At 46.2% G+C, this 12679-nt stretch overlaps 2 protein-coding genes across 2 annotated transcripts in view; one reads left to right on the top strand and one right to left on the bottom strand.

The window, feature by feature from the left end:
* ACSS2 (acyl-CoA synthetase short-chain family member 2) overlaps window positions 1–8410 on the top strand; it is an 85610-nt gene extending 77200 nt beyond the window's left edge. Inside the window, exons 8-18 of the mRNA XM_006876872.1 lie at window positions 1718–1855; window positions 2890–3060; window positions 3376–3509; window positions 3709–3841; window positions 3923–3979; window positions 4394–4474; window positions 5629–5737; window positions 7256–7324; window positions 7595–7771; window positions 8099–8173; window positions 8283–8410. Coding sequence (XP_006876934.1) covers window positions 1718–1855; window positions 2890–3060; window positions 3376–3509; window positions 3709–3841; window positions 3923–3979; window positions 4394–4474; window positions 5629–5737; window positions 7256–7324; window positions 7595–7771; window positions 8099–8173; window positions 8283–8410 — 1272 coding nt within the window. The remainder of the gene's footprint in view (window positions 1–1717; window positions 1856–2889; window positions 3061–3375; window positions 3510–3708; window positions 3842–3922; window positions 3980–4393; window positions 4475–5628; window positions 5738–7255; window positions 7325–7594; window positions 7772–8098; window positions 8174–8282) is intronic.
* Window positions 8411–10358: 1948 nt separating this feature from the next.
* Window positions 10359–12679, bottom strand: part of GSS (glutathione synthetase) — a 30202-nt gene continuing 27881 nt past the window's right edge. The window contains exons 9-10 of the mRNA XM_006876871.1: window positions 11703–11892; window positions 10359–10557 (exon numbers count right to left, since the gene is read on the bottom strand). Coding sequence (XP_006876933.1) covers window positions 10434–10557; window positions 11703–11892 — 314 coding nt within the window. The 3' untranslated portion in view covers window positions 10359–10433. The remainder of the gene's footprint in view (window positions 10558–11702; window positions 11893–12679) is intronic.

Genomic DNA, 12679 nt, shown 5'->3' with positions numbered 1-12679 from the left:
TTTTCAGTGACTAAATATTTGGAAGTAGTTCATCACTCTTTCTTCCTAGTCTGTCTTTGTCTGGAAGCTCATCTGAAAACTGTCCACCATGGGTGACCCTGCTGGTATTTAAAATACCAGTGGCATAGCTTTCAGCATCACAGCAACTCACAAGCCACCACAGTATGACAAACTGACAGAATAGTGGTGGCTGTTTGGTTTTAATCAAATATACACAAATATAAATTAGCATAGAGCCATGTAGTTGAAGAAAGGTGTTTCTTTCACATTGCCATGTCTACCTGCCATCCAGGGTCTTTGAATATACAAAAAGCTAATGTTTATGCAAAGTTTTTGGGAAAGCTCAAACAAATCTCAAATGGTTTCCATCATTATCTCCCAGAGAAACACAGTGAGAACTGGACTACCCTTGTTCCCTCCTGACATTCACCACTTCTCCCCGTCTCCCCTGAGACAATCCAAAACTTAATGTTTACTAGGTAATACCTTTCTCTTTTGAGTTTCCATAAACCCTGTTAACCATTAGGGTTATTATTCTCATTTTTAAATGGAATGACTTGAGAAAAAGTGACTTGCCCAATGTCACATATACTAGGAAATAGCAGAACTGGGATTAACATCTAGTACAATATTGGGACAAACTCAGGGAATCCACTTTCACCAGCCAAGAGTAGACTCAGAAAATGAGTTGTTCAAAGAGGTGACAGAGTCAAGAAAGGAAAAGACTTCCAAGGAAAGTTGAAAGAAAATCCAGGCACTTGGGTATACAGGACATCCCTGTAGTGTGAGTAGTCAACCTTGGCCATGTTTCATTAACTTGCAGCAAGGCTTCCTGCTGAATGGAACCTGCCCCCTTAAGCAAAATCTCTGTGGGAAATCCATTGGTCTCAGTGCTGTAAGGATAGGGACAGAACTAAGTGCAGTAACTCTAGATGTCACGGAGGTTTAGACATGCAGGAAAAGGTGCTTGGATCAAGACCTGCTAACTTTTGCTACCAACTAACAGGGTCAGGTGCCTGCCTCACCTGTGGGCTATGACCAGTCTTGAATTGTGTGGTGTCTGCATCCTTGCTATTGAGTCAATGCCCCCATACATTCATATGTGTGTATGCAGGCCTGTGTGTACACATAATCATTTATCAAACAAAAATTGTATTAAATAACTTTTGATGCCAGATATTTTGCTAGATATTGGGGAACTAGAATTTTTTTTAAAAAGGCAGACAGACATTCCATGACCTTCATAGATATCACTATTTAGTTGGGGAAACAGTAATTAAGTAAACAACTAAAATAAAACAATTTGGAATATGTGTTGTGATCAAGAATCACAGCAGGAGTGGGAGTAGGGGGTGAGACTCTACAAGATGCTGACCAAGGAAAGCGTCTCCAAGAAAGTGACATTTAAAATGAGAATTGAAGGTTACAAAGGTATTGACCAAGTGGCCTGCCTTAGAACAAGGCCAGGTAAGGGGAATCCTAAGGAAGAAGCTGGGGGAAGGTTGTCAGGCTAGTAGGAGTGCCCAGGACGCCCACTGTTTTTCTCTGCCCCATTCCACTCATAGGACCCTCCCCTTTCTTCTTCTTTCCCTGAGGCACCCCCGCATCTGCTATTCTCACCTCTGTCCTTCCAAATGCCAAATAAGACTGTTTCTTACCCAAGCCTGGACCTGTTCACAGTTCTTCCTTATCTGTTCCTGTCTTCCTCCTGCTACAGATTTCCTGGAACCAGGGGACTGACTTGTGGTGGCATGAGCTCATGCAAGAAGCAGAGGATGAGTGTGAACCCGAATGGTGTGATGCTGAGGACCCCCTCTTCATCCTGTACACCAGTGGCTCCACAGGCAAACCCAAGGCAAATCTGAATAGTGTGTGTGTGTGTGTGTGTGTGTGTTCTGTGTAGGAGTGGAAAGTAAGTTTGTGAGGAGCATGTGATGACATGAATTTTACTCTACAACTTTCAGTTTCAGAAATGTCACATTACTGTTTAGAAACCAAATTAAAATATGAAATCCTCAATTACTAGGTAGTGAGAAATTCAATTTTAGCCATGTTTTCATGCATTCCTCCTACCAGGGTGAGACGATTTAGGTGGGGCTTTCATTGTGCCCAGAAAAGAGGGACGCAGTTAGTCCATGTGGTTGACATGGATGTTCCTTACCAGGTCCACATGAATTAGTAAAAGGAGAGTTTCTGTCAACTCAAGGCCAAAGGTGGGCACAGGGGTCCCTCTTAGAGTCCTAGGACCACAGTTCTTGAGTGTTCAGTCCTTTCACGTGCCATACTATTAACATCTAGTCTCTTCCCCGGGCACCGTGTGGGAGCTAGGCATTGGCCTCCACTATTCCTGGAAACACTTGAGAAAACCCTAGTCTTCCCTTTACTTCGGTTGAAAGCTATGTCACTCAACTTTCCAGTCACCCATTCCTAATTTCTTCTGTCATTATGCTTTAGACTCAGTGGACTTCTGGAAACATAATTTTGGCCTCTCCTTCCTGAAGTTGGCATAGAGAAGTGAGCAAAGGGGATTGGCTTTTTCCTCTCACTGAATTTCTCTGGCAGTGTACAATTGAATGTGTGTACAAATACACAACAGAGAGGCTATTAGATGTGTGCTAGAAGTGTACATGTATAGGAGTGATGTGGGTGGCTCCGAATACCATATAAGTGTATGTGTGCACTAGTGGACTGACTAGGCTTCTGGGTGCAAGAGAAATTAGATGAAAGAATGCAGGAAAGGAGGTTGAAGAGAGATGGATGCTATGAAAGGGGTGCTGGCAGGACCCAAGTCCCTGAGGAGGACCCAAGTCCCAGCTCTTTCTCAGTCTTCATCTGGTGGTCAGTGGGGATGGGCACAAGCTCCAGTCTAAGACCCTATTTTTCCCACAGGGTGCAGTACACACAGTTGGGGGCTACATGCTCTATGTGGCCACGACCTTCAAGTATGTGTTTGACTTTCATCCAGAGGATGTATTCTGGTGCACAGCAGACATTGGCTGGATCACTGGCCATTCCTATATCACTTATGGACCACTGGCTAATGCTGCCACCAGTGTTTTGGTAAGGGAGCTGGGACCTATGGCCATATGGCTTAAAGTTGGGGATGGACAAGATGATCCTGGGTGACTACCTCCCAATACCAGTTGGTCTAGGGGCATGAAGCTTTACACTATGACCTGATTGCTGGACTTTAGAAAAAGAAGAGCTCTGAAGGGATTGTGTATACTGATTAAGAAGGCCCCTTGGTTTATCTGGTCTCAGTGAAGATACTGGGGTTGGTCAAAAGGGGCAAAGTACCAAGCCTTAGGATATGGTGGGTGAGGGAGAGGGGCTCTTGGAAAAAGACCAGGGATGACCAGCCTTCACTGGGGTTAGTTTGAGGGGATCCCAACATACCCGGACGTTGGCCGCCTGTGGAGCATCGTGGACAAGTACAAAGTGACCAAGTTCTACACAGCACCCACAGCCATCCGCCTGCTCATGAAGTTTGGAGATGAACCTGTCACCAAGTGAGACCCCTCCCCTCCCTAGCTGCTGCTCCATGAGTGTCTCTCAGAGCTTGGTGCTGGCCTTTGTGCATAGTCTATTCCATTCTATTGTTCTCACTGCCTGGCCTAGAAGAGGGAAGGGGGCTGCAGAGTCTGGGCATGACTTCCTGGATCTCAGGAGTAATCAGAATCTTTCTCTCTTCTTGTTCCCTTGCCCAAGGCACAGCCGGGCATCCTTACAGATACTAGGCACAGTGGGGGAACCCATCAATCCTGAGGCCTGGCTGTGGTACCACCGGGTAGTAGGTGCTCAGCGCTGCCCCATTGTGGACACTTTCTGGCAGACAGAGACAGTGAGTGAGGGCTTAAGAGGGCAAGGGTTCAGGGACAGTGTGCAAAGACTGACTCAAACTCCTAATCTCTGACTTCCACAGGGTGGCCATATGCTGACCCCCCTTCCTGGTGCCATACCTATGAAGCCTGGTTCTGCTGTGAGTGAGGCTACACTTGGCTGTTCCTGGCTTAGGCAGGGTTAGAGTCTTGAAGTATTTGATCTATCTAGAGCAGGGGTGGGGAATATCTGACCTGCTGGCCATAGAAGGCCCATGAAATTATATGGTCTGGCTCTGCCAAGGCAACTGCAGTTCCAGCCATCAGTTAGGAGTGAGTTAATTAAATGTTTGACCAAATATAGCTGGCTAATTTTTAAATTGATAATTTTGTATGGCCCGCAAATTATGGTATAAATTTTGGCAGCAGAAAGGTTCTCCATCCCTGATCTAAGGGCTGGGGACTGAATTAGCATGTGTGAGAAGTTGGAGTACCAGGGCTTCTTGGGAAAGATAAGAAGTTGAGTCAGAGTTGCCTCGTCCTCTCTTTAGTCCCTGTCTCTTGTTTGCTTCTAGACCGTCCCATTCTTTGGTGTAGCTCCTGCAATTCTGAATGAGTCTGGGGAAGAGCAAGAGGGTGAAGCTGAAGGCTATCTGGTGAGACACCGATTCTTGGGGTCTTGGGGAGACTGGACGGGTGTACACAGGGTACTTACTTTGTGTCAAAGTTTAGAATCTAATTTCTCCTGGTAGTTGCTTGGGGACAAAATTGCATAGTTAGGGGTTTACCCTCGGCTGAAAGACTCTGGGGAACTCCTTCTGGATACTTTGCCTGTGCCTCTCTGCCCATTGGAGCATGAAGATTCATAAGACAACCTTTCGGCAGCTCTTCCTTTGACTTCTTAGAGTGAAAAGAGGCTTCAAGCACAGTAGAAAATCACAGACTCTGAAATCAGCCTGCAGGGGTTCAAATCCTGACTGCCTTTTATGTGACCTCAGATTAGTTATCTAACCCCTCTGAAACTAAATTTGCTTATTTGTAAAATAAAGTTATATTACCTTTGTCTTCTAATGGATTGATGCAGGGTTTAGCATAGAAACTCTGTTGTTGTAACTGTTAAGTGCCATTGAGTCGGTTCCTGTATAGGGTTTCCAAGGAACAGCTGGTGGGTTTGATAGTGCTTGATAAATGTTAGCTATTGTTCTATTTGTACTTCTAGGGGCCTCAGAGACCACCAACTCTCATTCTCCATCCCCACTACATTACTTTCCCAAGAGCAAGTTGGTAGCAGGGGCAGAACTTGAAACCAGGCCTTCTGAATCTTGGCCTTAGTTCTGTCCATTCCATTAATTTGCCGCTACAGATGTTATTGACTAGGACAATAACTGTTTGTTCATGTGTGGCCAATAATGACTCTTTCATTCATACATGAAACTGAGCCTGTTTTCCTGAGGTATGACGCAACAGAAGACTCAAATTTACTAAACATTTATCACTAACAGCACTGCTAGGCAAATTCCGTATATTAGTTAATTTAATTTTCAGGATCACTTTGGAAGGTAGACTATTTTCTGGTTTATAGATGAAGATCCTGAAGGTCAGAGAGGTGAAGTCACTTACCCAAGGTAACACAGGTACTAAATGGTAGAGTTGGGACTCCAGGCCAGGATTGTCTATCTCCAAAGCCTGTACTCCTTCCTGTGTCTCAGGAATGGCATTCAGGCTATTTCTCCTTAGGGTTGGCACAGCTGTGATTATCTGCCAGTGAGGGGTGTAGCAGATGTGACCATTTGTCTTCTTCACTCCCCAGGTGTTCAAACAGCCCTGGCCAGGTATCATGCGCACAGTCTATGGAAACCACGGACGGTTTGAGACCACCTACTTCAAGAAGTTCCCTGGGTACTATGTAACAGGAGATGGTGAGCCTTGGCAACACCTCTTTACCATCTCTCACCAAGACATGTCCCTTTGTCCTCCTCCATTTTCAGAGTTGATTAGGGCTGAAGAACAGAAGTACATGTCACATGTGTCAGTGTCTGGTGTCCAGACAGAGCTACAGAGAAGACTGGAAGATAGGAATGAGTACTGCAGGAAGGGGCTCAGGGTAACATCACCTGAAATTTGATGTATGAGGAAAGAAGTTCTACTTTGCATTGCTCCTGTACTGAAAGAGATGGGACATGTAGTAGTGTGTCCCCATGTTTAGAGCCTGGGGACATGGATTTGTCCATCCATCAGTCCATTCATTTATAAATATTTATTGAGCATCTACTATGTTCAGGCACTGTTTTAAGTACAGGGGTATTACTGTGATCAAGATGGGCACAATTCCTGCTCTTATGGAGCTTTCTGTTCTAATAAGAGGAAACAGGGGGAAAAAAACCCAAAAACAAGCACAACAACAAAAATGCCATATTAGGGAGTGGTGTGGGGCTGTAAGATTAGTACTGGACTACTGACCTCAAGGCAGGCAATTCAAACTCACCAGCTGCTCCTTGGAAACCCTATACAGAGTCGCTGTGAGTCAGAACTGACTCAATGGAACTTAACAAGGAGTGGCTGGTGAACTTGAACTGCCAACCTTGTGGTTCAAACCAACTTTGCAGTCCAGCACACTAGCCCAAAGTGCCACATCAGGCATATTAGTTATAGATTGACACGGAACTAATTACCCCCAAATTTAGCAGGTTAAAACAACAAATATTATGGCTTAGTTGGGTGGTTTTCACTCAGGGTCTCTCATGGAGCAGTCAAGCTACTGGTTGGGACTGCAGTCATCTGAAGGTTTGACTGAGGCTCTAGGACCCACATCCAAGTTTACCCACATGGCTGTTGGTGGGAATGTGCAGTTCCTCACCCCATGGGACTCTTGATAGGACTATTCAAGGTGCCCTGGTAGCCTACAGGATTATGTGTTGGGCTGCTAACCTCAAGGTCAGCAGTTTGTATCTATTAGCCACTCTGCGGGAGAAAGAGGAGGCTTTCTGCTTCCATAAAGATTTACAGCCTAGGAAACCCTAGATTGGATCGCTGTGTGTTGGAACCGACTCAGCACACCACTACCACCACCGCCATCACCATAGGGCTACTCACCTGAAAGTTGGGTTCCCCCAGAGGTAATGACCTTAGAAAGTGCCCAACCAAGACAGAAGCTGCAGTCTTTTATAACCTAATCTCAGAAGTGACATCCCATCACTTCTGCCACATTCTGTTGATCACACCGACCAATCTTAGTAAAATGAGAAAGGGGACTACACAGAGGTATCAATACCAGTAGGCCAAGATCATGGGGCCATCTTGGATGCGGACTTCCACAGCAGGCAAGAGTAGAAGCAGCAGGAAGACTTGCTAGAAGACTATTGTAGTGGGTGTAAGTTTGGTGGGGTCTTTGTTATGTTGTGCACTTCTTGGTGTGTGATCTTACCTCTGCTTCCCAGGCTGCCGGAGGGACCAGGATGGCTATTACTGGATCACCGGCAGGATTGATGACATGCTCAATGTATCTGGTGAGGCTCAGGGATCACCTCTTCCTCCCCCTAGCATTCAAAGCACTTGCCTGGGGTGCAATAGTAATGGCCCAGGTTTCAGAGGAAGTTAACGAGCACTAGAATGTGCCTAGAGGGCAACCAGGTTGGTGGGGTAACTGGAAACATGTGAGGATTGAATGAAGAGCCTTCCTGTTTGAGCCCACTAGGTCTGCCCTGTGGGTACAGGTGAAGCAGAAGTTGGGGTGAGAGATTGCATTCTCTTCATGGCACTTGCTTTCCTTTAACAAGGACACCTGCTGAGTACTGCAGAGGTGGAGTCAGCACTTGTGGAACATGAGGCTGTTGCAGAGGCTGCTGTGGTGGGACACCCTCACCCTGTGAAGGGCGAATGCCTATATTGTTTTGTCACCTTGTGTGATGGTCACACCTTCAACCCCACCCTTACCGAGGAGCTCAAGAAGCAAAGTGAGGAACCTCCCTGGGCATTTGGGGAGGGGAAGGAGCAAACCACAAAGTCTCCCACTCGTTTCTCTACAACCAGAGCTAACATTTATAGAATACTTTCTGTGTGCCACTACTGGGCTAAGTGCATTATCCCATTTAATCCTTACAGTCACCCCCATGAAATAGATCTTGTTACCCTCATTCTAAAGATAAAGGCATTGAGGCCCAGAGAAATTAAATCACTTGCTATTCAGTGCTAGTAACCCTAGCAGGCTGATTCAATAACCTAATGAGTTCCATAAGCCTGGAGAAAGATGCTGAAAAAATGCTTGATGATGTTGGTTACAGTTAGAGAAAAGATTGGCCCCATTGCCACACCGGATTACATCCAGAATGCACCTGGCTTGCCTAAAACTCGATCAGGTATGTTCAGAGGCTCCCGGCCTGGGGATGGTGGAGTGTATGGAAGCCTTTGCTGGGCTGGGAGGGTTGGTGCTGTCACCAGGTAACCAGAGGACTGTGGTTCCCTCAGGGAAAATCATGAGGCGGTTACTTCGGAAGATCGCTCGGAATGACCACGACCTTGGGGACACATCTACTGTGGCTGACCCATCTGTCATCAGCCACCTCTTCAGCCACCGCTGCCTGGTCACCCAGTGAACCCTGTCCTTTACCCAGGATTCCCCCTGCTTGGCTCTTAAAAGTTGTGCTCATCCTCCCTCCTGCCCCCCTACAGCCCTCCTGCCCCCTAATTCCAGGAATGCTGAGGGCTAGTGCTTACTCAACCACCTCCCTCAATCTGCTGTCTGGAACTGAGGAACAGCATTGCCCCTGGGAGGAGACAACTTCCTGTGCCTGCTAGGCAGATGTGACAGGGCTCAGGACAACATCAGATTGCGATAACCCCAGACTACAAAGAGCTCTTGGACACCACAACAGTGATCTAAAGGTTATGTCCCCCAACTCACATGTTAGGAGGGCAAGTAAGGGTCTAGATTGAAGCAGGGAGGCAGCTGTTAACCCTTTGTTGTAACTCAGGAAGCACCAGTTGTGTTCATATTTAACCTTGAGCATGCCCTATTACACTTAGAAATGCCCATTGCTGAATCCTGGAATAATTACTATTTTTTAAAAAAACATGTTGCTGGTTCTGTTCTAGGTTTAAATGACCTTTTCAAGATGTACCAGATGAGTGTCGTCTGCCCACTTGCTCCAGGGGCTGTGAGGGTAGGCTCAATCTACCAAGGGTTTTCAGACAGTCGGGTTCATTGGGAGTAGTCATTAGGTTCCTAGGACCAGAGGAGCTTGTCTTCTCTGTCCTCTGTTCCCACCTCCCCTGAACAGAGTCCTGCCCATGGGAAGACACTCAGATGAAATGCTTTTCTTGCCTCAGTCATGCTCAAGCCCTTTGATTGTAGAAATAAAGTCTGTGACCTCAGGAAAGTGACTTTGTTTTTGTGGGTATCTTGCATTGCGTTTCATAGATCTTGCGTTTTTTACAAATGGAGTGTTTGTGAAACTCTGCCATGAGCAAGCCATTTGGTGCCCTTTTTCCATCTGCATGTGTTCACTTTGTGTCTCTGTCACATTCTGGTCATTCTGATAATAATTCAAATTTCTTCATAATGCTTTTGCATACTTAACAGATTACAGTACAGTATAATTTTATATGCATTAGGAAACAAAAATATTTGTGGCTTGCTTTATTGCAGTGGTCTGGAACCAAACCTGCAATATCTCTGAGGTATGTCTATATGTGTCAGCCACTCTGATTTGGGAAGGGAGATAGAAAGGGAGTAATTTTTCCAGGCCTGATGGAGTCCTGGTGTAGTGCTGTGGGTTAGTGCGCTAGACTACAGGGTCAGTTCGAGGTGCAAGATTGACAGTTGAAGCTCACCAGCTGTTCCACAAAAACCCTCACTTAACATCAACAATCCTAAGGATAGCCTCTCTTTTTTAGAACTTTCATTCTTGGCAGAGGTAGGCCTCTTGACAAGACCTCAAGTTGAGCAGAAGACTCAAAATCAGTTGAAGTCAGCTCACGAAAGTGATGTCCCGTAACAGTTACCCTCACTACCTCACTCTTCCCAGGAACCCTCTTTTTTTCACTATGATCCAAAGGAAGCATTAGTAACTAAGGATTGAACACTGGGATCACAGGGTTTGAGTCTAGGGAGATCCTAATTAACAGTCCGGTCACCTCCAAACCACCTTAATGGCTCATCTCTCCCCTAGATGCATAAATCAACAAATCACAGAACCACAACAGAGTTTTATTTAAGTTTTATTTCTCCTTTCGGAGAAAGGCTAGATACTCCCTTCACTTCTCTTATCCCTCAGTCCTACCCAAAGTCAGGCACTGGGACCTGCTGAAAAGGCTGACAAAGGACTAACAGGAGGATGGTAGGGTTTATTTATCTTTACCTCAAAGTCTATACCCACACTCCAAGGATTCAAGAGTCTCTAGATCTCATTTAAGGGAAATAGCGTATCTAGTCCTCAGATTGAGAGTTGGGGGAAGGTACCCAGCATTTACCCTTCCATGAAGACCCTAAAGGTCTCTGGAAGAGGCTAGCCCTCCCAAGGCAGGGCAAGGGCAGCCTCTCAAAGGGCTGGAGAGGAATGACAAGGACAGAGGATAGACGATCTCTTGAGAGAAGTCTTGGTCAGCTCGGCTGTGCCCTCATGCAGGGTATGGGTTGTCCAACACAGCCACTCCTGCTGCCACACCACCATCAGCATGCTCAATAGCTTTGGTTCGAAGCAGATGACCCACGTGTTTGTTCATCACAAGTGTGTCTCCTTGCCTACAGAGATGGAGCAGGAGACACACAAGTCTATCACCTGGGCCCAGCCCCCAAACTCAGAACCTTTCACTGTTCCCAGCTGAGCAGAATATGGGTGACTACCCTCAAGAAAGTGCTAAAATTTTGGAGTCAGATTTGGGTTTGAATTTTAAGCCTGAAAGTTACTAGCTCTGCAACTTTGTTACTTAGCCTTTCTACATACCAATTTCCGCAATTTAAAATATGAGTAATAGCCCTTACTTTGCAAGATGGTCATGGAGATGAAATAAGGTAGGAATACTTGGCATGATGCCAAGCTCATATTTCATTCTCAGTAGTGATAAACTTCCTTCTTTAGCTTTCAAGAAGGTATTGGGGATTGGTGGAAAGAAGCATGTAGAAATGATAGAAGTGGGAGAGGTGGTGGTTATAGAAAGGATAGACCCTGGTATTCCAGGCTTGCCTTAAATCCTCACCTCGGAGTGAGTATTTTGCAGGAAGCAGTATGAGGGACCAGGTGCTGCTCCCCACAAATTCCTGAGCCCTTCTCCTCCTCATTATTAAGTGCTTAAATTCCAACCCAGGGAGCTAGGAGCCCTGGTGGGGCAATGATGAAACACTCGGCTGCTAACTGAAAGGTCAGCAGTTTGAGCCCACCAGTGACTCTGCTTCCATAAAAGTTTTCACTATGGAAACCCTATGGGACAGTTCTACTCTGGCATCTAACAACAACATGAAAAACTATATGTAGGCAAATCCAGGGAGCCACTCAGCTTTTCAAAGTCTCCAAGTAGCATCCAGATGCCCCACCCTACCTTTCTCCAGAATCCCCAGTAGCCTGGGAGTTAGGCCCAAACTTATCTTCACTAGGATCCTCTTCCAGTCCTAGACTAACAATCCAAATGTTCTCATCCTTCATGATACTACTTGATACTTCCTGTATAATTACAAAGCAACATCTCATCTGGGCTTCATTTGCTATCCCTGTGTGCTGGGCAGGTCTTAGCTCACTCGTCTCATTTTATGCATAAGGAAAGAGGTACCACAGCCAAGAGCTGGGATGGAAGCCCAGGATCCCTGACCTTCCTTGCCCAGTTGTCCCTTAACCTTGCTTGACTGGCATTTTGGCAGGAAGGTAATAGGAAGAGCCCCTTATGATTGCTTACCTGACATAGACCCCAAAGATACCCAGCTCTGAGATGCACTGAACCACTCGGGCAGGGCTGCCAGGTCGTAGCAGGCAATTCCCAAATGGCTCAGGTTCAATCTTCTCCATGAGGATGTAGGAGGCCCTCTCTTCATTGTCCCTCAGTCGTTCCAGGGCCTGCACCATCTCTTCTCCATATAGGTTGTTACCTGCAATTCCATTGGTTAGTCACCCACCTCCCTCCACTCTACACCCTCACTTCTGGGACCATGTGGGCAAGTCTGAGTGGGCTATTTGTCAGTGGCCTCAGTTCCTGACATCATCTCTATGAGGTCAGTGCAGGTCTGGTTACCAAGGACAGTGTAAACCTTGGCAGGAGAGCCCTTACTCACATATGTGAACATATCTTCCACTACACCATTCTGCTCTGGTTCTCCACCTCCCTGTTTACCAATGTTCCTTCTCAGCCTCCATCACTGGCTCCTCTCCTCTTCAATGTTGGGGTTCCACAGGAATCTGTCTTCCACCCTTGCTCTCCATATACATACACTTGTCCAGTGAGACCTCTTCTATTCCTAGGGCTTCAGTTATATCCGGTTTAGTTGCTAACTCCCAAATCTTCAGCTCAAGTTCCCTGCTTTAGACACCATGTGAATGTTCCACAGGCCCCTCAAACAGAACTCATCAGTTCTGCTTGAACCTGTCCCTCTGGATCTTCCTACTCCAAGTGAAAAGGCATCTCTGTCATATTTAACTCCTCCAATCCACTTGATAGGCCTCTCCAAACTCTGCTCTAGCTCGGGTCTCTTCATTGCTCTTCTGGACTGTCAACCTCCTTCAGGGTCTCTGTCACCAACGGCTCCCCTCATTCCAGGCCATCATCTACAGTGGCTGAAACATGGACCCTGGATGGCGCTCTTCCCTCCCTTTCCCCACTATCCACAGTATAAAACCGAATTTCCAAACATATAGCCAATGCCTTTTTTTTTTTTTTTT

Source organism: Chrysochloris asiatica, unplaced genomic scaffold (assembly GCF_000296735.1).
Source record: "Chrysochloris asiatica unplaced genomic scaffold, ChrAsi1.0 scaffold00423, whole genome shotgun sequence".
NCBI lineage: Eukaryota > Metazoa > Chordata > Mammalia > Afrosoricida > Chrysochloridae > Chrysochloris > Chrysochloris asiatica.
Note: the sequence above shows the minus strand (reverse complement) of the source record. Positions and strands in the feature narration are given on the sequence as shown.